This window comes from Neolamprologus multifasciatus, chromosome 7, assembly GCF_963576455.1.
Source record: "Neolamprologus multifasciatus chromosome 7, fNeoMul1.2, whole genome shotgun sequence".
Taxonomy (NCBI): Eukaryota; Metazoa; Chordata; class Actinopteri; order Cichliformes; family Cichlidae; genus Neolamprologus; species Neolamprologus multifasciatus.
Genome location: NC_140445.1, coordinates 7,354,213 through 7,381,753, shown reverse-complemented (window position 1 = coordinate 7,381,753; position 27,541 = coordinate 7,354,213). Strand labels below are relative to the sequence as shown.

Genomic DNA, 27,541 nt, shown 5'->3' with positions numbered 1-27,541 from the left:
TTCATGGATAAGTTTACTGACACATAGAGAGTCAGCTGCTTTAAAAAGTTGTCTAAATCCCGCTTGTCATACAAACTCCCATCTGTTTTCTTACACTTGTCCAGTTCAAGGAGTCCACTCCTGGTCAATGCCAGAGTCTCAAAAAACTGGCCTCTCATTTCCTGAAATCCCTCCCGACATCTTCTGTGCTGTTGTGTTGGTTTATTGATCTTTCTGAACCCTACACATATGAAGTGTTCAACCACAGAAAACCTCCTGGTCTATTTCAGATATACTTTCCCCAATCAGGGTTTCCATTACCAGAAGGCAACAGATTCACATGGACACAAAGACCTGACAAAACAGGAAGCATCTGCAATTTTTGAGTTTATTATCTCCATCAAATTGGTCCAAAGGGCTCTCATAGCTTTTCAATACGTCAGATCACAATAAAACATGAAATTATGGACATCAACACAAGGGTTAGACGGGAGAAGACAGCAGGTCACGAAGTGCCCGTGGCTCTCACGTTATTTAAGTGCAGGACACTGCTGCCAGACAATCTAGTTTAACCTCTGCAGCATCAAACAGGACAAACTGCTGCTCTGTTATTCTAACCGTTTCTAGACTTCGCTGCTCAAACAGAGCCAAGAAAAATAAAACTGTAACATGTTTAACATTGAATTACTACTGCTTTTAAAAAGTGTACAGTTCAGTCATTGCCATTTCCCCAGGGAGGCGTGTTGCCTCGTCTCCGTGGCTGTTCGAGTAACTTGTTCTCTAAGAGCTGGACACCTCACTGCAGTGATGGAGGGCATGTTTACCTTCTTGGAGCCTAAACATGTCAGTTCTAGAAAAGAGGTAGCTAGCAAACACCCCTTGGCACAAACTTGCCATCAGTGCCTCTGTGCTTTACTGACCTGCTGACAGACGTCAACAGCACCTACAGGCCAGCCCCTGTCCACCCCCACCCAGACTGATTCAGCACAACCTGCCCCCCCTAACCCCTCTGTCCCCATCTTCACAAAAACTGAGATCAATATTACAACCCAAGAAAATGTTTTGGGTTTTTTTTTTAATCTTATTCCTTTGAAACTTGACATCAAAGCACAAAAACACCCTGACTTGTGTAGCATGAGAAATACAGTACGTTTATAAAAAAATACAAAAAAAATGCACTTTTTGTTTATTTAACCAACAAGAGAAGAAGAAGTGACATAACAGGAAGTCTATGTATTTTTTTTCGTCAAAACCTTTTCTTCCCCCCCCCCCGTAGGATATATTGTAGGATCTATTTACAGCATCATGTCAGAGAGTGGAGGGAGTACGAAAGCACAAACACATTTGGGGGGGGAAACTGTTGAAAGAGAAGCCCGGGTTGTAAACGGTTCTTCATGAAGGAGGTGTTTTATTTAAACCTACTGTCTGTCTCGAGTCAAAATTACGAGCAGTCAAAGAGTTTGCAGTCCCTCAGGAGAAAGGGAGGGGAGTTAGTCCAGAGCGATTATGTCATCGTCGTCATTGTTGTCAGCTGCCGATTGGTCTGTCCGTGGGCGCTTGGTGGAGGTCTCGCCAGTTTCGGCGTCTGAGTGCTTCCTCTTTGTGCCACCCGTCGCTGCTGCCGCTGCTGAGCTGGAAGCCGCCCCATCCTCCTCATCAGAGTCGACTATCATGATGTCGTCATCCTCTGACGGAGCTGAGGTCGAAGAGGAAGAAAAGATACAGGTTTATTTGCACAACAGAGAACAAACTGAAAACAAACAACGATTGCCCTTTTAGACTGTAGTGTTCAAAAACAAGATAAATGCAATCAGTTCAGACTGTTGATGAGTCAAAGATAACTGCTTTCACATGCCAACACGTAACCCAGTAAAAAAAAAAAAAAAAAAAAGACCTCAAAAGGAATAGTAGTAGAAAAAAAGTTTTAAAAAAAAAGAGCCATTTATTTTGGTTGTTCAGCTAAAATATGTCCACTTATATTCACTAATTACTGCAGCGGTTACCCTAAAGTCTGGAGCAGGACACAGCTCTCACATCATGCAGTGCTGCAAGTGGATAGTGCTCCAATAGGGCCTAGTTTTTGCTGCACTGCCTTAGCTCGCTGTGTTGAGGAGAAAACCCATTTTCAATAAGACTAATGCAGAGGCTGGGATTGCCCCAGCGCTCTCTCCACTGCCCTGTCTCAAAGTCTGGAACGCCCCAAAAAACTATTGAAACAAACAAACAAACAAAAAAAACTTTCCGTTCGATGGAGCTGATAAGAGGGACACTTAAGTGCTCATTTTTATTTATACTATCATTTCTTTTCTTTCTTTCTTTTTTAAAGAAGCTTATATAGTCATTTTTAGAATGTGTGTTTGTGTGTGTGATTATTTTAAAGTAAAACGAATCCATCAGATTTACAGTACAGTAGTGACACTGACCATGCTGAATGCGTGTTTTCAGGAAAACACCCTCATGCCAACTGTGAGTCACGGTGATGGGAATGTTACTGTTTGGGGTTGCTTAGCAGCCTCGCTGCGAGACAAACACCCAGAAGTCAGTGGACCACCAAGGACCGACTCAAAAAAAGGAAACCAAAGCTTATAGTTGAAGCTGAGAATCTCATCAAAATGTAGAAAAGCATACAGATAATGACAAAGCAATGGAAAACCCCGAAGGATCCTCAAACTGAAGCAATTTTGAATAAACTGGTCAAATTTCCCACCGTCAGATTCTGATTTTCCTTCAAAGAACTTTTGGCTTCTCCAAATGTCACACTATTAATATTTTTCTTGATTTGGACTAACATATTTCTGAAATCTGTATCTGTAGGCTTTTCTGTAGGAGGATAAACGTACTGAAAACGTCCACAGCAGTTCCAGAGGGCGTCACTTTATTATCATTTTTACAAGACTGTATGTTAACGCCTCCAGTCATCGTGACCACTACGATGCTGACCTTTAGAGGATGTTGACGGCTGGGCGGAGTCCTTGTTGCCGTTGGTGATGCTGTTAACCTCCTCTTGGTTAGTCTGAGGGGGTGGAGCCTTATCTGGGGCCTCGCCTACTACCTCGAATTCCACATCCCGCTCTAGGTCCTCACTGCCAATAAGGAGAGACGCACACACTTTTCAGCTTTGGTCCCATAGAGAGGCCGACTGTACACTGTGAATTTCATTCATGCGTTCATGCACACAGGTACATACACGTGCAGGACATTAATGAGGAGTGTGTAGTCTTGGAGGAAGTCGTCAGCTTGGAGCCGGCTGCCGTTACGGATCCCAAAATCAGAAAGAAATTTGTTGTTGTTGGCTGTGAAGAGAAAGAATAAGTATAAATGTAAGGAGAATGCATTCTTGAACCTATAAAGACAGTAAATAATTTCATAATTTAACTACCAACTACTAACTAACTGTTAGTAGTTAAATTAATTCCTACTATAAAAAAGTTATTATACTCCTTTCAAACACTGTATCAGTTTTATCATTAAAGCTGTTACAAATTAAAACGGAGATCCAGCCGACTAACTGAGGCGTTTCTGTTTTTGCCCTGGAATAACTTTTACCTACAGACATCCTGACAAATGCTATTAGAGCGCCCTCTTCTGTCCATACGGACACTTTCCACTTGCACTAAATGAAAAACAACTCCCATCTATATCTCTATAGGCAGATCTTTAGCATCATTGTCTGGTACATTTTATTTTGCACTCCTGTCTTGTGGATAAATGATCTTACTCTTGCCTGTCCCTCTTCTTTTGGTCTGTCCATCCAGTCTTTCCTTTTTACCATCTCTCTCTAGATCTCCTTTAAGATGTGATTACAACCATCACTTTCATCTTTTCTTCTCTGCCTTGCCCTTTCCTCTATCCTCTAAAAGCCCCCAGTCAAAGCTTAAAGTCTTACATCCCCCCGCCCCCTTCTTCCTTACCCTCCGTCTCTCCTTCCTCTGAGGAAATGAGGATGGTTCCCTTTCCATCTTCTATCTGAACGTCTGGAGCCACCATACCAAACCTCTCCTTCACAATCTGCACAGAAAGACAAGGAACACAAAGTAAAAATAAGTAAAACAACATCCAGTCATGAAAAATATGACATTTTTGTGACGCTTTACAATCCCATGTAAAACTAAATGCATCCTTACTGCTTTCATAGGAATTACAGTATAGTAGCAGCCAGGCGCTGATAATCATATGCACTTGATTAACTGATTATTAAAAGCAGTGTTTACTGAGCAGTAATACCCTCTCACTACCACATATATGAGCTTCAGTTCAGGAAGAAAAATGTGAGTCTTGCTCAACAGTTGATCGTTTTAAGATATCACAAAGACATGTCACATTCCATATGTCATATTTCTATGGGCCAGTGAATTAAGGTACTGGAGCTCTTTAGTTAGAGGCTTTTCCCCCATTACCTACAAATGCACTTAACCTGTTAGACGTAATTGAACTGACTCTAATCAGATTTCTGGGACCAAAAACTTTAAGCACCGGGAAAGATTCATCAGTGGGACAGGGTGTAATCTGTCACGGCAAGATTTTACGATTCTACAAAAGCATAAACTGACACAGTCGATACTGGAAACTGGTGCAGTCTGAACAAGGCAAAGGAAAGGTGTCTGGCAGGATAAGCGATGCTCAGGAATTTTACCAATTAATGACATCGTCTTCGATACTGGACGTGCAGTAACATTACCTTGTCTTGCAGAGTGAGCACCATGGTTTTGTGCACGTTGAGTTTAACCGTAACTTCAGGTTTGCTGGCGCAGACGTAGCAGTTAGCGCTGGGCGGGTCAAGCACGCAGGGGACCAGCAGCTTCTTCCTGAGATTGGGGCACTTGTTCAGGAAGATCTGATGCAAGAAAAAATAAGACGGACATAAAAAGAGGCTTATTATAGGAGCCGTATTCTAGTTATGACAAACTCTGGTGTAGTGGCTCTTAACATAACAAACTAGGCTGCTCTTTGTTGCTTGTGTATGAAAGTTGCACAGGACTAGGGCTGCCACGATTAGTCAACTAGTCACGATTATGTCGACTATCAAAATCGTCGACGACTGATTTAATAGTCGACGCGTGGTTTGAAGCTTTGTAAGATCACAAAAGACGCAGGAATAAGTAGTAGGATTTAAGAGTGTAATAACGGACTGAAACAGAAGATGGCAGCACTGCAAGTACAAGGATGCCAGCTGCCGTTAAACCCCGAAGAAGAAGAAGCAGGTCCCAGAATTTATATCGCAGCCCAGCTCAGTTTCCAACAATGGCGGCAGCTAGTTAGTGTTAATATTACTCTTATTATTATTTCTGGGTCACAAAATAAACGTTTAACATATTTTCTAGCGAGAATGTAGCTGTGTAAACCTCAAATATCTGCTCAGTTTATCAAGACACCTCATATTTTTAAAAGCGCTCCGACGTTTTCGGAGACGTCTGTTACCCACTAGCTTGATAGCTAGCCGGGGGCAAGGCTCTCTAGAGCCCGTGAGAGCACCGGATTCCCGGCAGATCGTTTTCAAACCCACCGCCGTCTTTCGCTACTCAGGTTAAACATACATAAGTCACTTAGATAACTTCAAAATGTTATTGTTTGGCTTTTTTTTTAGTATTTTATTTGTTCCTGAGTAAATCGGTTTGGCTGAGAATAAAGTTATAGTTTTTACACAGCTTAATAAACATCAAGCAAACAACTGATTATCAGAAGTGTGAGATGCTCGAGAATATACTCCGGTGTCCCGTTATATTTTAGATAGCAAGGAGTTTATTAAACTTCACCAAAACAATCTGCAAATTTCATTAAAATTTAATAACATATCATCTTGTCATTATTTTTAGTTAGCACATACCTTAAACACTTAAAGCTGTAAGCTATTGATAGTTATATAAGAGCAGATGCATGCTGGTGCAATAAGCTGTACGTTTTACGTCCAATAGATGCATGATCTGATTAGTCGACTAATTGCAAAATTAATCGGTGACTAGTCGACTATCAAAATAATCGTTTGTGGCAGCCCTACACAGGACAATAACAAAAATATGCAGGCATAAAGTCACAACAAATATTCGACAATATTTTTCAACATTACACTTAAATATGCTCCCCATTCTAGGCTGTTTAGCAAATCACACCTTTTAGGAGGGCGAACATACTGGTCTATTACCACCTGTGGGTTGGACAAAATGCTAAGACATTTCCATCTAACAGTGTGCATTAAATTTGGCATCTGAAGCCAAAGGCAGTGAGTATACAAGTGTCAAGAGTCATATATGATCCACTGCTAAAAAAGATAACAGCAAACTGACCGTGCGACAGGATTCCAGTTCCCCAGATAAAATCTTGAGCCCCTCCAGCACGATGAGTCCAGCGATGACAGCGTTGGTTGTGGCAATAGCTGGGATGATGTTACCTGCCATTGCTGAAGAGAAATTAACAAACACATTTAAATTTTTGTTACTGATTTGTGAATAAAAACTCTGACATGACTGTTTTGTAGCACAAAGGAAGCTGCTTCCTCTGTGCGTGACTTACACTTGACATCAAAGCGACTTTTCATGTTCATGCTGAAGATGTGCATACGCAGGTTGGCTGCTGCAGTAACAAAGTCCATGGCTGGAGGGTCATCCTGACAGGAAGAGGAGAGGGAGACAGGTAGAGCAGGGCGATAGGACCAAAAATATTTATCACGATATACATTTGAAAATTTGCGATAACGATATAACTGACGATATATTTGACACTAGACCAAATACTTTACAACTCCAAAACTTTATTAGTGCAAAGAAAAAAAAAAATCAATGTATTTTCACTTAAACAAGCAGCTGTTTTTTATGTGCATTAAAGTTATATAAAAATTCCTTGCAGACAGTTTAACCAAAAGGCATTTTCAGTGGAAATTGGCCGACATATCCTCAGCATAACCATGTTTAATATCCACTGAAGTTAAAGAGGTTATACACACACACAATACGGTAATATTATGTTGAAGCACAGTACGTATCACTCCGCGAGACTCCTGCCTACGATAGCCGTAATGCTCCGACAATCCATCAAGCGGTGCGGGTTCGTAGCTCAGCAAAGTCGTACTAAAACATTTGACAGATTTTCGAGCGCCGTGTACATAAAATCGTTTCGAGGTCAGTAAACACAACCAGAATTCATATATAAGGCACATGGGATTATAAGGGGCACTGTCGATTTTCAGAAAAATCAAAGGATTGATTTTAAGTGTGCCGTATTTTCCAAAAACCATGGTAATAACGACGGCCCGCTAGCATGCTCTACCAAAAATAGTGCTTTGTTGTGTATCTGACGGACGAAAGCTAAACCAGTTCCACACCACTGAAGCTGCAGCATTTTTACAAACCAATTCTGGTTCATCCGTTTCATTCAACGATCCGCTTTCACCCTTCTCATTCTCCGTCGCCGCCGTGCTTTTTCCGCCATGTGTGTATGAAAACAAACAACATTATACCGGTATTACCATGAACAGTATGATATGACCCAGCATTAGAGGCAGGTATTCATCATCTGTGTGCTGCATTTCATTACATCTGCAGCAACTTTCTACTGGAGCACACTCATCTGCTTAAAGTAACATTGTATCTGCTGGCTGTCAGTTTGCAAAGCTATTCAGATGAATGTACAAAGTACAATTACTGTACTAACATACCGAATGACACCTGCCCCCCAAGCTCAGCAGCCAGGGTTGACTATTATAATGTGTACTTATTCTGGCAGCCAGCAGAGCGCAGCACTACACTCACAACACATACTCCACTGAGTGAATGGGCTGTTTTATGTCCACCAATTTTCATTCATTGTCTCAGTACATCTTTATTGTTTCTGCAATACAGTCATACTGTGTCATTTATTTAAAGCACTGGCTACATTGTATGTTTGAGCATTTTAAAAAAAAAATTACACTCAATTATGCTCATAGGTCCCGTTAAGCTCATTTCCAACCAGTGTTGGTCAAGTTACTTGAAAAAAGTAATCAGTAACTAATTATTGATTACTATGTCTATGTTGTGCGTGGGAAGTTTTCTTCCCACGCACAACGGACACTAATGTTTTTGTCACTTTTTATGGAATCAAACTCAAAATAAGGTCAGTACTTCCACGCTTTAAACGCTGCATGCTCATACTCTCTCCCGCACTCGATATATGATCCACTGTTGATCTGCACACAGCTGTTGTCACTAACGTCGCACTCGCTTACATCACTGTCATGAGACATTCTCGCAAAAAAAAAAAAAAAAAAAAAAAAAAAAATCACGGTTTTAGTAACGCAGCGTTTCTATTGAAAAGTAACGGTAATCTAATTACCGTTTTTGCAATAGTAATCCCTTACTTTACTCGTTACTTGACAAAAGTAATCAGATTACAGTAACGCATTACTGCCCATCTCTGTTTCCAACACCATATTTTTGGACTGTAGAGTAGCTTTGCATGAATAATCATCTACTTCATTGACTAAAACAAACAATTTTAGCTCTTCTTCCTTCAAGCCAACTTACTTCTGACTGGCTCACACTACACAAAAATAGATTTGAACAGTAGGTTTGTTGGGCTTTTGTGTGCACTGCCAGAACTATTTTCCTGGGATTACGGATAGCCACTCTCATTGACATGATACAGAGCCAAGAGTAGAAAACACAAAGACTAGAGTATCCAGAGCAGTCTGACCTCATTTTCAAAGCTGTGTGCATGTTTCATACAAGCATCCACCATTTTTATCTGGAAAAATCAAGTGAAAAACTAATTCACAAGAACGTCTTGTCTTTACCTTATCCCAGACCAGCTCCGCACCCTCGCCCTTTTCCTGCAGCTGTGAGCGGAGCGTCTCCACGCTGTGCTGGAACAGCTGGCAGTAACCCCAAACATCCAGAACCTGCTGGTCCTTCAGACCTGAAGCTGGAGTCCCCTCCTTAGGACACTCTAAAGCCAAGAGAAACGCACACAATATTGTGGTTAATGAAGCCTTTAAAGCAGCGACCCTTTTTATAATCAATATAAATCTGACATCTCGCAGTTATGTTCCTTGTGTAAGCGAACTGTAAACATAAGTAAATTCCTCCACAGGCTGCACGCTGTGCAAACAGCTGTTCTTTATTACATGTGTCATGTGCTTTTGTTATGTTTGTGAGGACACAAATAATATTTGCTTCGTTTAAACTTACAGCTAATGTGCAGCTCAGTATCTTCCCAACAAAAAGAAGCTGGACATGTTCGGAAGTAAAACTTATACACAAGTAATAAACTCACAATTTAAAATATTTCGAGTTCTTTTCTCTGTCTTCCTGACTCAAACAAGTTGAAATATGGCCCCTAAACACACATGCGCGGGCACAGGAAAGCCTGGATGGGCTAAAGCTCTGCGTGCATAAAGGACATACCACTGTTCTCTAGCTGGTGCCAGTCTAAAGGTGTAGGAGCTTTCCTCTTCTTCCATAACTTGTCCATAGTCAGAAGGTACATGATGTCATCTTTGAACAGCTGGGAAAAAAAGGAGCAATCATAAACAACTACTCTACGTCCGTGGTGATGCTATGCTAAATGACTAAACTCTGGGATTCTCAACATTTTCTGCAGCCCACATAAGGACAGAATAATCGCTTCTTCAACGGTTGTGTTCCTGACGACTAATCTGCTAGTTTTTAAATGAGAGGGGAAAAAACTTGAAATTTAACTAGTCTAAAGGAAAACAAACAAATATTTGCCAAGCAAACTGTGTACTTCAGGTGTAATATGAAACCATTAATTCCTTTTCTCATTAATCTAACATTCAAATACGTCGAATAGCAAGGGCAACCACAAGTCTACTCAACATCTCGTGCCCATCCCATTTATACCCTTTTGCTTATTTATTACCTTATTGAAGAGTTTGACGGAATCATATCCGGTGGATCGAGCCCATTCCTTGGTGGAAACACGCTTGATGTCCCCATCCTTATCTGACGCGGTGGCACGAGCTGCCGTCTCTTCGGGATTCCCTTTCAACAGAATTCACAGCTTTTACACAGCAACCTGTGACCCAACAATCAAAAAGTATCCCCGCAAAAACCAAAACAGGGAATTCAAAATTGAACTTATTGTGAATCCACATTAATGCCACCCTCTCTCTCACTTACATGCAGCCTCTGGGTCCGCTGTGTCCGGCGACACCTCTTGATCTGCATCTTCTTCTCCAAACAGTTGACTGTAGTGGCAACATACAAACAACAGAAGATGACATCATCACACAGCCTAGTATCCGCTGATGATTCTGAAAGATCATCTGATGGTCCCATCTAATCGTAAGACCTCATAGCACCGAGTAACTCCAACAGTGCACTTTGTTCTCAGACTGCTGATTTACTTTTGGTCCCTCAGATATTTGTGTGGGAGGCAGAGCCTCCAGCTTTCTGTCTCCATCCCCTTGCTCCCAGATGGTCACAGCAGAAGGCTGCCCCTCCTTGAGCCTGATTCCACTGGAGGATATTTCCTGTTAAAATTGAGTTTTTCCTTCACACTGTTGCCAGCTGCTTGCTTATAGTGGGCCGTCCTATTATTGGGTTTTCTCTGTATTATTGTAGGCTCTTTATCTTACAGTATAAAGCACCTTATGGGCGACTGTTGTTGTGATTTGGTGCTATATAAATGAAACTGAATGTAGTAATTTTCAAACACGTGCAGGAACAGTTTAATCAAGATCATACTCTACGTCCAGTCTTAACTAGGGATGGGTACCGGTATCCGGTGCCATGATGGCACCAGTTCTGACATAAATAGAAGTAACCAGACCGAAAAGCAGCGCACATTTCGGTGCTTTATTTCGGCGCCTTTTTTCCCCTGAGATGTGATACACTTTGAATTCTAGCCAATCATTTTACGTTTCCGAGGATAGTAGGCGGGTCCAGGTACGTACGTTCTTTTAGAGCAGAGCTACAGATTAAAAATGTCCAAGGCGAAGCGGTCAAAGCCTGGCTGTACTTCACAGCAAAAGATGCAAACTCAGCAGCCTGCAACAAGTGCTTTAAGGTGATACTATGATACTGTGCAAAGGAGGTAACACCTCAAATCCGATGAAACACCTGGCGACGCATAGCGTTTTTTTTAAAGCCGAAAAATGCGCTGTATTTGATAACTTGCCGCGAGACCTCACACCGTGCACATCTACTGCGGGTGTGGTGCCTGTTATCGGACCCGGAGTTAGCAACATCCCCCAAAAACCCGAAGAGTAGAGTCCTGGCCCCTAGCCCTGCCAGTGTAGCAGAAATGATGATGGATGATGATGGCAGCAGCAGCCGTTCTTCTCTGCGTGAGTAGCTTAATGTTGTCCGTGTGTAATCTACATTGAGTAGGCTAACCACGTTATTACATTAATTCATGTAAGGCGAACTAGCAAACACCGTTGTAGTTACATGCAGCTGTCTTCTTGTTTGATGGCAGATGCTCCCTTCACCCTGGCCAAAAAGGCTAAAATGACCAAAGAAAAAGTGGAAAACAGTTAAACATGAGAGGTTTTTGGACAAAGTTTGTGTTTTTTCCATTGTTTAAGCACTGCTTCCAGCCAAGAGTGATACCATATATGCCCCATAGCTGCAGAAAAGGCTAACATTGTTATCTTTTTACAAAAAAACCCCCAGCTGAATATGAGAGGTTTTTGGACCAATTTTGTGTTCTCCATTCTTTAAGCACCGGTTCAAGCACCGTTTAAGCACCGGCACCGGATAAAACCTAAACGATACCCATCCCTAGTCTTAACTGGAAAATAGAAGATAAAACCGTGTGTGTCAGAAACTGCACGCAGGAAGTGATCAGATCATGCAGAAAATATTTAGGGGTAGTGAGGCACAGCGAGATCACATTTCATGGTGTGTTTTTCACCTAACCTGTCCTCTTCCTGCAAGATCAAGCCTGGCAAAAGCTACTAATATTTCCTAAACTAATACGCAGACTGCAATTAAATGTAACTTGAAGCCCAAGAATGCATGCGTAAAAGAACAAGGCTTACTTGAAGAGATATTTGGCCCAGACGATGCAGTGAATGGGCTCAGATGGCGTGTTTCTTATGGTGCATCCTGGGAAGGTCTTCTGTGCTGGTTTCGGCTGGCACTCGTAGCACTCTGTCATTCCCTGGGTAAGAAGCAGCAGAGAAGAGACATGTTCACCGCCCTTGCTCAAAAATCTGCAGCACAGATCAAAATCAAGGCCCTTGATGAATTTTAGTCTGACCCCCATTTCCCTTTGGGTTCTTGGCTACCTCACACACAATGTAAAAAGAGCTTAAAGACATGCAGCCAAATTTTTGCATCTCTGTGTGAAAAAATATCTGTGCTACCTTCTTGATGACCGTGACCTGTCCCAGGTATCCAGCAGTGCCACTCTCTATCAGAGGGATATCAGCTGCCAAACACATCCTGTTGACGTGGTTACGGGCAGCTGGGGAGGCAACACGTGGTTTTATTTACCTCATTTGAAAGCGTTAGCAGTAAAAGAAGATATTTCGGTAATGCCGTAAGACGAGGGTACCTCTGTTATCCAGGGCGTTCATCACAAGCATGAATTTTCTGAAGAACTCCACGTTGTATTCAGGGCTGTTAAGGAAAAAACAAACCATGGTCAGTCCCACATCAGTACATTCTTGAAGGAGCTAACCTCAGACTGACCAAACTGTGAAAAAAAAGAGAAAAGAAACGTGCTTCATGATGCTGTCGTGGTATGCGGTGATGTTGGCACTGGGGCAGAACTGCAAGGCGCTCTCTTTGGCCACCTACAAGACAAAAAGATTAAGGGACGGATGTATAAAGTGCACACAGGACGTTTAAAATAGCAGCTCAGACAGAACTCTGCAGCCTGCAGGACCAGAGGTGAGTTACATACCTGTGCTTTAGACTTGCCTACATGCTTCTTCTGAAAGAGGAACTGACGGTTCAGGTTGCTGACATCAATTGTGTCCAAGTCAATCTGCCAAAATCAACAGGGTTGTAAAGTCAGTCGAGTCCAATCCAACAATCAAACACTTTTCTATTTGTTTGAACAGAAACGCCTGCTAGGTCACAACAAACGGGGGTAAGTCAGTGCGACAATCAGAGGACTGCACGAGCATTTTAAACACCAAGAGAAACAAGTAATTCTCTGCTGAATGTCTTTCTTTTCGTATAACTAATTTACTGCATTTTAATTGTTCTAGATTTGCATTAATGTGTTTTCTATGTGCTGCGTTTGGATACAAAGTTAGAGAAGCAAGACGGAGATAGTTTGGACATATGCAGGATTAGATAGATATGGATATATTGGACAAAGGATGCTGAATATTGAGCTGCCAGGCAGGTGAGAGGAAGACTGCAGAGAAGGTTTTGCACAAGGTTGGTGTGAGAGAAGAGGATGATAGGGAGAGGGTGAGACAGAGTGTTCTGTGTGTGTATAGCACTGCTGCTAATTCAGTCGGCGACAAATAAAAGTTTCACAATGTTATCTCAATTCTAGCCAAGAGGTTAATTAGATTATTTAAACAGTAGCTGGTTAACTGCTACAGGATTACAGGCACAAGCAGCAAAAAACCTCACACAGGGTGTTTGCAGGTACCACTGAGATGATGACAGTAAAGTAAAAGATAACCAGAAGACTTTAGGACCTGTCATTGACCCTTTTTAAGAGGGACAGGCTGTAGTAGCCTTAACTTATGAAGTCTGTGGTGGATGCCAGATGACAAAAAATTAAACTGTTTATGTGAAGAGCAAGGACAGACAGGATGGATTCTACTTTCATAAATAAAATACTGCAGCGCCGGTTATTTTGGCTGCAGACATTAAATGCACGCAGTCTCATGTTTGACTCTGGGAGACTGATACCAGCAGATAAGAGAGAAGGCGAGCACAGGCTCAAACAATGTCATCAAGAGGTTCCAAGAGAACTAGACACTCCTGGCTTTTCTAGCTTATCATGTCAATGTCATTCTCAAATGTCCCCCAAATACCTCAAATACAGGACACCACACTCAAGAGAGGGGTAAGCAAATCTGAAATCAATCTGCAGCTTCTTATTTGGTTGTATCAATTATAATGTTACCAAAAATATGATAATTAAATAAAGAAATACAATAATGTAACCAGTGCAAACTGCTTCTAACAAGAATAGAATAAGGAGTAGGAGCAAACTTGAGACATCAGTCTGTAGTTTGAAAACCAGAAGCCTCACAGACCCTCAATGGTGACAAAGTTCAACGCAGACCTTGTCACTGTGAAAAGGAAATGTCTGCGTTCCCACTACATTTACCCAGCTTCCTGAAGAGAATGGCACTTGCCGAGGTCATGGAGGACCCTCAAAACACCAAAACCTACTTTTGGGTACTCTCTTATTCACAAAGGGTTGCCACAGTGGGTCAATCCACATCATTTGATCAGATCTATTGCTTGTCAGGCAAATGTGTAAACCACTACTTTATGGACAGTGACAAAAGAAACAGAGGTCAGAGGGTGCCCTGACACAGATAAGATCTGTAATAGGCACAGTAATGCAGTAGTTAGAAATGTCCCCTCACAGCATGCAGGCTTCTGGCTCAGGTGACTGTGTGTTAAGTTTAAGTTTGCATGCTCTTCCTGTTCACTCTGGCTTCACAGTGAAAAGATATGCACATTATGTTAATTTATTATTCTAAACTGACCATTGATTTGAGGTTGGTAAAGAGTTTTAAGTGTATAGATTATGATGCCCAAAGAACGCATGGTTAAGTGCCCGAAGTGTTAATCAATAACAACTTGATAATATAATAACTGGTAGCTGATATAGAAGTAAGCTATAATTGTTATACATAATGATATAATAAATCTCAACAGCTCCAAAGTGCTCTTGCCATTTCCATTTTCAGTAACACATATTTATTAAATCAATGTGGCGGTTGTGTTATATCTTAGGTACAACGGTGTGATGACAATACAGTGTGCTTGGTGTTTTTTCCCCTACCAGTGTTGTGAAATTTAAAGACTCTATTTATTAATGTCAGATTGGTCATTTATGCATTCTGCAGTTAAAAAATTGGTACAGACACTTTTGAAGGGGGGGGGGGGGGGGTCCTTGGCTCTAAACCACACAGTACGTAAGGGAGAATTTAATACACAATTTAACAGCACTTTTTGAGCACCCGTGAACTCCTCACGCTCAGCCCCCAACCAGCACACACATACATTCTATGAATAAATGAATAAAGAAACTGAGCGTTTTGCGTTTATAGATACAGTGAGGATGTTTTCCCCCTATAATACATCGTCCATGGCTAAGCACGGAGATGTCTAAGCAGCTCCATGGTGGCACACAGCCCGCGGTGTCCTTACAATGAAGTTGACTGGCTAACTTAGCAGTGATAATGGCGCCAAACAAACCCGGCTACATCGCTACGATCTCGTTCGACTTTTTTCCACCCTCACAGATAGATATCCTTGCCGGTCCATTTGACCCTGTTCACGCGGTGTTAACAAACCACCAGCGAGATAGTAATACAGCTCATCTTTGAATGCCACGTCTCAGCAATTAGCCTGAGCCCACACGTCTCCTCTTGACACACTCATTGCAGCACAAAGAACCAGTTAGCATGCTAGCCGGCTAGCTACCAAAGACACAGCCACACAAACAAACAGCGTGAACGGGACGGACCACTTCGATGTTTTTGAAGCCGGTGAGTACAAGGTTCTTCAGCAGCTCGCAGCCGATCCCTCCTGCTCCCACTACCAGGACCTTGCAGGTGGAGATGGAATCAGCCAGCTCTTTTCGGAGGGAACCCACAAGTTGGACCATGTTGATGGCTAAAGACAGAACCTGCAGCTCCCGGAGGCTAGCTGTTAGCTTCTTCTTCTACACAACCCAAGACCCACCCACTTCCGGGTCACACACTTTTTCTTTTGTGAGAAAAAGTAGTAGTTTGTCATTTTAGCGCCCTCTTCCAAACGCCACTGGTATTTACGATATGAAAGATAAAACTTATATAATAGGGGTTTGCAATTCCAGGCCTCAAGGGCCGGTGTCCTTGCAGGTTTTAGATGTGTCCTTGATCCAACACAGTTGATTCAAATGGCTAAATTACCCCCTCAACATGTCTTGAAGTTCTCCAGAGAATGAACTACTAATAACTAATAACGACTAACTAATGAACTACTCATTAATTCAGGTGTGTTGACCCAGGGTGATATCTAAAACCTGCAGGACACTTGAGGCCTTGGAGTTGCCCACCCCTATTGTATAACATATATATAAGATAAAGCTCCTTGAATAGCATTGTCTAAATCTAATTTCTTGTCATTTCATTAGTATTTATACTTAACAGCAATTCTCTTCTCTTTCCCCTCACCCCCCAACCACTCACTGCAGGTCACTGAGACTAGTTGTGCCAGTGGTTTTTTCCTATCCAAAGGGAGTTTTTTCCTCTCTACTGTTGCCAAATACTTATTCATAGGGGTTGTTTGATTGTTAGAGGGTTTTTTTTCCCTAATATTGTAGGGTCTTTACTTTACAATATAAAACACTCTGAAATGACTGTGGTTGTGAAATGGTGCTATATCTTTTTCAGACTCCAGAATTGAATCCATTAAAATGGATATACTACCCAAACGTAATTAAAAGTGTAATTCAAACCAATTCAACTTTATGGGACAAAATGTTATCAAGATAAACTGGGCAAAGCCAAAGAATTAAGGTTCATCTATAAAACTTTGCGGTTAGTCAAAGAAAAGTGGAACTAACTTGTCTTAGAGACTAGAGAGGTGCTGGTGTAACGCATGACACGACTAAGGACAAGGAAGACTGTGATAACACACACACACACACACACACACACACACACACACACACACACACACACACACACACACACAGGATAACAAGGGGATGGAAAACAGGTGGGAACACAGCCAAATAACAAAATGACTGTGGAAGAAGTTAAAGTAGACACATATGTGTCTTTAATCTGTTCTTATCTGTTCTACAAGAACAGTCACTAAAACAGAACAGTCAGTGAGTCACAACTGAATAGGGAGACAAGACTAACATGACACAAGATAAACAGACGAAGACTAAGCCAGACATAAGGTAGGTGGGAATAAACAGGGACCCAAGGAATAAAGCGCAAACCAAAACACCAAGAACAGAACTTGACATGAAACTAAATCCTGATTCAGTAAAATGACTAGATGTTACAGTCCCTGATAATGCATTGCTTTAAATGGATAAAATCTTGAGGGATGGCTGTTATGAGGAAAGGGACCCCAGAAACTTTACCAGCGGCACACATCATTGTGTGCCTCAACTTTCAGTCTTTTACCCAAGCTAAAATACAATTAATCCAGAACCCAGAATCATGATCTAAAGATAGTATTAACTAAAAAAAAGAACAACTAATGCTGGGTCGAATATACAGGGACCATGACACAATTTGTTTTACAAAAATCTGTAATGAATATGTGTTAGGAATGAATTAGTAGATCCATTCATAGTTGTTTCTCTTTTTTTTCTTTTGCTCAAATTCTCATGTTATGTTGGTGTCAGGGAAATTCCAGGTGGAAGGACATATGAGGATATGACCAGTGTCCTACTTAACGTGCACAAACAATGATGTACCTTCTATGGTGACCTCACATGGACAGGTTAACTGTGGAGTGCAGCCTACAAGCGGATTGTGTAAGTGACTGAAGCACAGTTAGGTGGACAGAATGTATTGTGACCAGGATGTTGTGATGCTCAGACAAAATCTTTACTGAAACAGATATTTATTTTGTAATTTATTTTAAACATCTTCAGCTTATGACTGAACAAGCAACTCAGCTGTCAGGCTGAGGAAGTTTGTAACTTAGGTGATCATGTGAGATCACCTAAGTTAGTCAAGTGAGAGACTTTAAAGTAAGAATTAAGATCCTCAAATTAATGCAATATTTTAGACAAAGCCAGTGAAGCTGTTGAAGGACAGGAGTAGTATATTCTGTGGAAGGGATTCTGGTAATGACACAAGCAGCTAAAGTTATGAAGAAGTTTGTGTGGTAAGCAAGAGATGATAGAATTTCAATAATCAATACTGGATGTAACCAGAGGACGTACAAGAACAGCAATTCTGTTACCTCTAAGGCAAGGATGTAGCCAATATAAATACAATATACATAATATACATATCAAGTGATATTATTGATATGTGTTTCAAAACTTAAGACCAATACCTAAGCTCTTAACGTGGGAGGAAGGCAAGATTTTAGAACTTGTCATACAAAGATAATTTATACAGAACAGTTTTGGTTTCTACCCGAATAACTTCTGTTTTGTCTCTGTTTAATTTAAGAAAATTAGCAGACAACCACGATTTAATGTCGCCTAAGCAGTCAGTGAGAAAAGAAGTCGGAAGGGTCAAACTAGGCTTAGTGGATAAAGCTGGATGTCATCATCATAGGAATGAAAATGTATACCAAAATTCCTAAAAATGTTACCTCGAGGTAAAAGATAAATAATAAATATTAGGGGGCCTAAGACAGAACCCTGGGGAACACCACTGACATCTGGACAAGCTTGTGAACAAGAAACATTTCCACACAAACGTCCATTTGTTCCTCCAAATTTTACAAGGAATGCGAAGGAAGCAGTAGCTGAAAAAATATTTTTGGGTTGTTGTTTTTTTGTTTGTTCCTTTACACAGACATCTAATATGATGGCTCATACTGATAAATAGACAGTACTCAGCAGGATTTGCGAAGGGAAGTTACCTTTTTTGTAAGTATGTTTGACGTTATTCTATCTAAATTATTATCAGTTATTATCATTTGCAGTCCTTTTTTCCAATTAAAATATTTTTTATAGAACTGTGATGTCATATTTGTTACAATGTCTGTCAAAAATGACATTTTTCGTGTCATTGGGACTTTACACCTAGATACATTGGGGTTATATAAAAGTCACTTTGCCAAAAAAAACTGATTGGGGATCTACCTTAAGACTAAAACGTTCTTTCTGGCTCAGAACGATTTATGATGTATTTATCCAGGTTAAACTGCTCGTTGACAGTAAAAGTGTGTTTTTTCAGAGAGATCTGGCCAAGAGGGTAGCAGTAATTGAAGGACATAGAATAAGTCATTTCATTATTTTAAAAATAACTCCTTCTTAAATCCTGTAGACTATAAGATAATTACCCAAAATAAATAAGGATATTGAACATTTAAAAAATGTAAAACATCAGGAATAACCTTTTGGGGCAGATGATCATTTTTATATTAAAGTCTTTTTTGAAATCTCTCTGTGCATACATTCAAAGCTGGTCTGTGAAGAGAAGTGGGATATGTTCACTTCAGCTTCACGTTGCAGACATCACATTTGGCTTTGCTTGCTTTAATTATTTTAATTTGAAAAAAAATTCAGAACATTTTCATTAAAAAAATAGTCTTTGTCAATCATTTGCCCTCTGAGGCGTAAATAAACACACGTAGGAGGGATCGATAGGGCAGTGTACCCGTACTGTACACGTTTTATTTGCTCCTGCATGCCACTCTGACCAGACACTCTTAGCGCAGGCCTTGAGAGAATTAAACGTGGTTCCCGCAGCACTCAGCAGTCCAGGACGCGTGGATGCACTTTTACTTCAGAGATGGTAAACACAGGGTTTCCTCTGGTGTGACCTCGCGTGTTTTCTTCCCGGCTGGCCCGCCTCTGCCTCCGCCTCCAGCTGCAGCGCACAGACTGAGCTCCGTCCAGAGCGCCACAGCTGCCCGAAGGAAAAGATGGGATCCGCAGGACACTTGAGCTCAGTGCTGCTGCTTGCATTTCTGCTGGGGCTTCATCACTCCTCAGGTTTCTGGATCGTCAACGTTGTCTTTCCTCCCCCAGCTAAATCTAAAGTACCCAGCAACAGCACTCCTCCACTTATTATCGGTAAGTACAGGGTCTGTCTGTTTGTTAATATTTATGGAAGATTAAAATATACTGCTGTGATATATACCCGAGATTTATTGTTGATTTAGCTGGACATCTATGCGGAAACATGCAGCACGAAGGTCCAGTACAGTCGGGGGGTGGGGGTGCTGTGTGTTTTTAGGTCACACACAGCACTCTGTACTTTTGACCCTGCAGGCAATTTCAGTGTTTTCTCATCAGGAAAGCTTTGGGGACACAATTTAGTGATTGTGCTTTGGATAAACCTGAAAGACTATTAAACCTGTTCTTTTCCTACATATAATTTAAAATAAATCGTCCTCTCTATCTCAAGAAATTTCTTTTAAAGTTCAGCTTGCCTTCTTTATAAAATCTCAAACATCCAGAGAGAGACATTTTCGCCTCAGAATTTGAAGAAGTGGTATTTTTATTGTCTTTGATATGATGATGTTTAAACACTGGACTGACCAGATCGCAGAAGAACTGCCGTGTACGCGGTGCAAATAGTGTAGATGCGTAACGGTAAATGATGCAGCTTCTCCTGTGGGTCAGGGGTCAGTTTCGCAAATTCAGAAACAGATCCAAATATTTGCATTTCACAAAACTGTCTGCTATGTCAAATACACCTTATTTTCTGAATTTTGGGTAAATTAAGGCTAAAAGAAAACATGTGACCACATCAAGGTAATCATTGTAAATCAAAGTGTTTTGCTATTTCGGTAGGTTTTGTGCTATTAGAAATTAGATGATGTTATCACTTTTAGGCTTACACTGTACCATTTTCCCCTTTCCGCTGCTTGTGACTCACAGTTAGCAGTCAAAAAGTCATCGTCCAGTCAGGGATTTGTGCAGTCTACTGCACAGGAGCTCCAAGTAAAGGACAGGCAAACAAAATGAGGAGATTTTGACTAAAAGGAGATAAAGAAAATGCTTTGAGTTCTACATTGATTGCTTTAAGTGAACCAATCGACGGACATTTATTTAAACTCAAAAAACAATGTGACTAAACAGCACTAACAGTTTTACCCATGACTTCAATATGATTTTGTGAAAAAAGTAAGTGGAAGAGATGGGTGTAGAGATGTCCTTACCTATAAAAAAAGGCAGATTACTGTCGGTTCGTTTCAAGAAAGACTGGTAGGTGTCAAGACCTTAAAAGACCTTAAAAGTGTTCAGCGAGAGTAGAAGTACCAAAGAGTCAAACTGAAACACCTGCAGAAATCTCTGCAACTTCCTGAAATATATCTTTAACACTGAAAAAGAATGGTGGTTATGGAAGTACAAAGAAAGGAAGCAACCACTCAAAATGAAAAACAAAAACAAACAAACAAACAAAAAAAAGCATTGCTGAAATTTTAAAGTTTTCAAAATGCCACCTCGATGTTTCACATCACCTATTTAGCAGTGTCTTGTGTGCAAAGATGCTAAGTCTGAAGGAATAAAGGCAACACATCATCACAACTCTAAGGCATGGTGGAGGGAGCATCATGGTATGGGCCCTGTACTTTGAAGCAAGTTCAACATCACGTCAGAGAGCTTCTGATTCCCTCTGATGACACGCAATCTGTAAAAAAAATATGATTTGGATCATTGATTTATGACAGCTGTCTGGGAAGTCCATCAGTTCATCAGTTCTTTGATGCATGTTTGTTAATAGACCTCTCTGCATTGAATCATATCTGTTATTAATCTCTGTCTCCCTTCCACAGCATGTCTTAATCACCCCAACCGGTCACAGCAGATGGCTCCGCCCCTCCCCGAGCCTGGTTCTGCTGGAGGTTTCTTCCTGTTAAAAGGGAGTTTTTCCTTCCCACTGTCGCCAAAGTGCTTGCTCATAGGGGGTCATATGATTGGGGTTTTTCTCTGTATCTATTATTGTAGGATCTACTGTACAATATAAAGCGCATTGAGGCGACTGTTGTTGTGATTTGGCGCTATATAAATAAAATTGAATTTAATTGAATTGAATTGAATTTGAAAGTTTGCTGAACTTCGGCAGCAGTTTGCAGTGCTGTGTATTGGTCCCACTTTTTCCTGCAGTACAATTAACATTTGACACACTGTTGTGTTTGCATGTGCCCTCGTGCTCAGTACCGGGGAACCTGGGGAACCGTCTGGAAGCCAAAATAAACAAGCCATCGCTGGTCCACTGGCTGTGCTACAAGAAAACTGAGAAATGGTTCCCACTGTGGATCGACCTCAACATGTTCATACCCATAGGTGTGGACTGCTGGATCGATAACATCAGGTGAGACCTGCTGTCTGCTCTCACGTCCACGTTCAAGCAACACCTTTGATCTACGACTTTGCCTTACTGTAGGTGACAGCTGAGGAACAGACTCTTATGTTATGCTTACGCTTGTCAGTTTTGTTTATCTTTAGTCAGGTTTTTCATCACTGAATACATGTTTTGCAGAATTTGAATTGTGTTTCCACGTTTGTGCATCCTCCAGACTTGCTTACAACAGGACAACTCGGCGGTCATCCAACTCACCCGGGGTGCAGGTGCGAGTGCCTGGATTTGGGCAGACCTATTCCATTGAATATCTTGACTATAACAGACTGGCTGGTGAGAAAAATACATCTGTGTTGGTAAACTGGTAAATTTGGGGGACTAGTTTCTGACATCTTTTAATGTATTTCTACACTGAGTAACAGAGAAATGTTTAATGGTCATGAAGGCAAAAATATAAAGGAACATGTAGCCCAGTGCTTTATTTCCATACTAGATTTGGACTCTTAAACTGACTGAGTCTGCTGCTGTTCTCTGAAGGTTACTTTTACACCATGGTGGAACATCTGGTCAACGTGGGCTACATCCGAAACGAGACCGTCCGCGGAGCACCGTATGATTGGAGAGTAGCTCCTAGTAAGTCTGGAAACTGTACACTCCTCTTCAGTGTCACTGGTTAATAATAGAGCCTTTTGCAGATTATACCCGGCACACATTTAATAACTGTATTATTTTTATGTTAAGAGAGAAAGCATGGTGCTTTGCATGTGTTTGCTTATGAGTATACAAAAGAAGTTTGCTGGGCAGCTCAGCGTATGCTGTTTGTTTTTGGTTTTTTTACTAATTATGTCATGCAGGGGCATCAATGATAAAAATCGACATTACTAAACAAGATTAATTTATGCTTTCATGTAATTATATATTAAAGTCACATTACTTTCTTTGTTTTTAATACGATAGGAGCAATTCTGAGATGTGCTTCCATTGTAGTACAGATAATTGTGGTAATTACTCTGACTTTTAATGTCTCCCAACTTCTGAGAAGAAAAGTCTTCACTAGCCACTTTAACAACTATATACTTCACTATGTTCTTCTGCAAGTTGCTGACTTTAGTGCTGGAAGAGTGAGTTTGTTATGTTGGTGGGAGAAGCTGGATTGAACCAAGCGATAAAGTTGTCGGTCGAGAATAATAGTATATGCTGATGCTACAGTATTGTACACCCCATGATTTGGTAGCGTGTAGCAACAATAACTTCAAGTATTTGTTTTCTGTGTGACTTTGTTAGATTCTTACATCGTTGTAGAGGAAGTTTGGCGCACTCTTCACATTATAACAACTCTTCTTGAAGTTTTTGGGCAATTGTTTTTGATGTCCTGCCACATTTTAATCAGGTTGAAGTCAGACAAATGGCTTCACATTTGACTCTAGAATACTTCTATATATAGAGTTCATGGTTGAGCCAACTACTGAAAGGTACCCAGGTGCTATGGCTGCAAAACAAGTCCAAATCATCACCTCTCCACCACCACTGGATTCAGTTGAAAACATTTGATATGAGGGATTTGTGCTGATATGTTGTATTTGGATTATGCTACATGTGATGCTGTGCATTATGGTCCATATCTCCACTTTGGTCTTATTTATCTAAAGGACATTGTTCCTGAGGTCTTTGCTCAGATGCAACTTTGCAAACCTAAGAAGAGGCTTTCTGTTGGCAATCAAGCCAAACTTGAACAGCCTTTTTTTTAACATGCTGACTGAGACCTGTAGAGTCTGAGATGTAGCTCTTGGGGTAAATTTGCTGGCATGTAGATATCATGAATGTTTTCGTCTTCTCGCTGTACAATGATGGACTTCAGACTGTATGGGAATGGCCTTATTGATTATTGCTGATATATTTCCTCCTTGTCATTGTGTTAACACATATCTGAATGCTGCAGACCATCAAACTGCCAAAATCTCAATAATCAAATGCTCTGATTAGCAGCACCTGGCTGCTACTTCTCCTATTAATTCCACTGGAAGTAAAAGGAGTGTATTTTGTTTTTCACACACTGCTTCTGCATGTTGGTTTAGCTTTTTAAAAATATATATTGACATAGTGTAGCATATCACGGGTTGCTTTTCATCTGAGGTTGCAGTTACCTCATTTTAATACCTGCTAAGGACCACGTGGTTTTTATTTACCAGCTGGTTCTTAGAGCTAACCCTAGAGAGAGGGGTGGATTTTCTTTTAGGACACCAAAACTCTAAAACAAACTCACTAGTTTTTATTCACACACTGACTGTGAGTAAATTTGGTGTTGCATGTCCTGATTGTGGCAGCAGGTTTTCAAGTTATTTTGACCAGATGCGACCAAATTGTAATTACACTACATAATGACGTTTGATGCGCACCTCTTAAAGTTCTTGCTGTGAGCCTGTAACGTTTTTATTTCCCTTCGTCCCCCCACAGATGAGAATGCAGAGTACTTAGCAAAGCTGCAAAACCTGGTTGAGGAGATGTACAACCAGTACCAGGAGCCTGTCTACCTGCTGGGACACAGCATGGGATGCCACTACGTCCTCTACTTCCTCAACCAGCAGCCTCAAGCCTGGAAGGACAAATACATCAGAGGCTTCATTTCTCTAGGAGCGCCATGGGGAGGTGCAGTAAAAGTACTCAGGGTCCTGGCTTCAGGTAATGATAAGAACGCACAGAACAGAATACAGATGGAGGGGCTAGAAAGCGGTGTGAACCTGAAACTCTTTACAGGAGTAAATGATGGCCTCTCGATGATTTCGAACCTAAAGATTCGGGAGGAGCAGAGGATGGTAACCACCAATGCGTGGATGCTTCCTGTAGACGGCATCTGGCCAAGTGACCACGTATTCATCTCCACGCCGACCTTTAACTACACTACAAAGGACTACCAACAGTTTTTCAAAGACATTGATAATGAGGAGGGCTGGTAAGAAACAGTTTGGTTGGTTTGGTTGGTTTTAGAGAGTCTTGATTGCCAAATGTTAAAAAAGCAGACCAGAAATTGTATAGTATCAGTGGTCATCTGTATTTACTGCTTTACCTCTCCTTTGTGAGCAGAAAGTGTGAAATTTCTGGGCTCTTTGTCTTCTACTTCTATTTCTATCTAAATGGTAGCATCTTGCTTTTTCTTGAACTATACCTTTTTAGCATATAGATCAAATATTTCTGTTTTTGGTGTATTTTTTCTAATAGCAAACAATGATCATGCCCTCTTGTTGGCTCCAGGTATATGTTGGAGGACACAAAGAACCTCACTAGTGATCTCCACCCTCCTGGCGTCGAGGTATGGTGTATGTATGGCATGGGCCTTCCAACTGCCGTAACAAACATCTACGACGAGGTCTTTCCCAACGGGGACCCAGTGGACTTTGTTTATGCCGATGGAGACGGCACGGTGGACACGTTCAGCATGAGTCTATGCAAACGCTGGGTGGGGAAGCAGGAGAAGCCCGTCCATATCACAGAGTTCAGAGGGCTGTTCCATCTGGATATGGTGTTTCACGAAAAGGTGCTCAACCAAATCCAGGACATCCTGGAGGGCAAATCGGACACACCCACAGAGGTTGATGTCAGACCTCACACTGAATAGAGGCGTTCAGGAGTTTGAAGCCATTTACAGTGCTAGAGTCTCACATAGGTGACTTTTGAGCCAGATCAAACATCAAGCTCAAAACAAATATCAGTACCGTCTCTTATCTCGAGTAGGCACAACAGCTCAAAACCAGCAAAACCAATCTGGACTTGAGGAGAATCTATCACTGACACCCCCCCCCCCCCCCCCCCCCCAGCAAATAGTCTTGACCACTTTATCTTAAGTAAACCCTGCTGACTCAACAATGTGGGTTTTAAACCCTGACCTGATTATTACTAAACTGGGGTCATGTATTTAGTTCAGTTACGTCTGAAACTTGGTGGCAATTATGGAAATATAATAATCACAGTAATTAAAAATGTAGTAAGAAATTTTTATGATGGTTTTAGTTTTCTTGTTTTCATCTGTGTCCTCCTGTTACATCATCATCATCATTTTATTATTTTCATGCATAAAGACCCAATAAATATGAGACATTTTGTTGTGTGAGATTATTGGATTATTCCCTCAGAAACTTTGTTTTTGATAAGTTATGAGCAATGATCATGAATATTTTTGAAGTGCTGTTGTGTAAGCCGCCGTCTGAATGGTTCACCTTAAAATTACAGCATTTAAGGTCACAAAAGTCCACCTGTGTGGGTCACTTGTTTGGTTCCAGTACAAAAGTCAAGCCTTTATCTCATCTGTTGTTCGACAGCATCTGCTGCTGTGGACTCTTGACTCGCTGAAGTTGCGTTACAGCCAGGTGTTGTGCCAAAATAGTTGCCCCCGTCAGAAAGTGCCTTCCCATCCTCAAGAGCGCGCAGAGGAGCAGGAGCCACGGCGCGTTCATGACTCAAAGAAGAGCTCGCGACTCCTCTTTCAAAATAAAGTCTGTCCTGCAATCAAGTGTTTTAAGAAATAATCTGGATAACTGTGGTCAATATAATTTAATTTCCTTTATGTTAACTGCAGAATTTTAAACTGTAAGGATCACATAATGCTAATCTTTAGAAAAAGCTAAGATTCATAGACAAATATGTATTATTATTCTTTGTTTTCAGGAGTCATCGTGCAACAATTATGTACATGCTGGACAAATAAAAGCTTCCTATGCTGGTGGATATTTTACACTGATGTCACACTGAATCTGTAAAATAATAGTTTAGAGTTAAAAAAAAGATTTCAAAGGAACTCTAAATAACTTGATGCCAGCATCACACTGTTTTCCCTGCAGAGGGACATTGATTTGTCTTGTCACATGTTTCACATGTTTTTTTTGGGGTTTTTTTGTTTGTTTTTTTAAAAAAAAAAAACAGTTTATACTGTATACTGCACTTATTACTTTACTCAAGACCCCACATTATCATATCACTTCAACAGAGTAGTTTACTCTCAGACTGCTGGTTTACTTTACTTGTGGTTCCTACAATAATTAAAAGTAGAATGTATCAGGACACTTGTGACAAAGACTCCACTTGTGTGGGATGTTTGTGTCACAAACTCCAGCTTGACATATGGGCAGGTGTAAAAATAATGCAGTGTTTATTTGCCATTTATTATGTGTTAAAAATAATAGAGTTAACAAAAGAAAAATGTGGGGGAGGAGGACCAGGTGGTTGAGCCAAATCAAAGAAATTAATAGTGCCTACAGCTTCTCTAAAGGTCAAGTCAACCGATGCTCAAACAAAAAGGCCCATCTACACAAGGGGTCAGTCAAAACCATACAAGAGAGGTATCAACTGCACAACCTAGTGTTTCTAATAACTGTTGCTCTGTTACATATTTATAGGGTACCCCCAAACTTACCTGTCCAACCTCCTAATACAAACATTCTATTCACACACAAAATCTACTAAGTCACAGAGAGTCAGAAG

General features: G+C 41.0%; 2 protein-coding genes across 2 annotated transcripts; one reads left to right on the top strand and one right to left on the bottom strand.

Annotated features, from left to right (window-relative positions):
* Positions 1-353: 353 nt before the first annotated feature.
* On the bottom strand, positions 354-15,816 carry uba2 (ubiquitin-like modifier activating enzyme 2). Its single transcript, XM_085165512.1, has 17 exons — positions 15,592-15,816; positions 12,823-12,906; positions 12,642-12,712; positions 12,472-12,536; positions 12,281-12,381; positions 11,954-12,075; positions 10,089-10,156; positions 9,829-9,950; positions 9,354-9,453; positions 8,744-8,895; positions 6,487-6,580; positions 6,261-6,373; positions 4,658-4,813; positions 3,891-3,987; positions 3,167-3,272; positions 2,920-3,062; positions 354-1,675 (listed from the first exon to the last, which is right to left on the bottom strand). Exons 1-17 carry the CDS (start codon positions 15,730-15,732, stop codon positions 1,470-1,472), a joined length of 1,941 nt encoding a protein of 646 aa, XP_085021638.1. The 5' UTR covers positions 15,733-15,816; the 3' UTR covers positions 354-1,469.
* A 3,613-nt stretch (positions 15,817-19,429) lies between these two features.
* lcat (lecithin-cholesterol acyltransferase) lies at positions 19,430-26,164 on the top strand. The gene is made up of 7 exons (XM_085165520.1): positions 19,430-19,833; positions 21,925-22,081; positions 22,287-22,402; positions 22,607-22,702; positions 24,524-24,748; positions 24,824-25,019; positions 25,319-26,164. Exons 1-7 carry the CDS (start codon positions 19,683-19,685, stop codon positions 25,680-25,682), a joined length of 1,305 nt encoding a protein of 434 aa, XP_085021646.1. The 5' UTR covers positions 19,430-19,682; the 3' UTR covers positions 25,683-26,164.
* Positions 26,165-27,541: the final 1,377 nt, after the last annotated feature.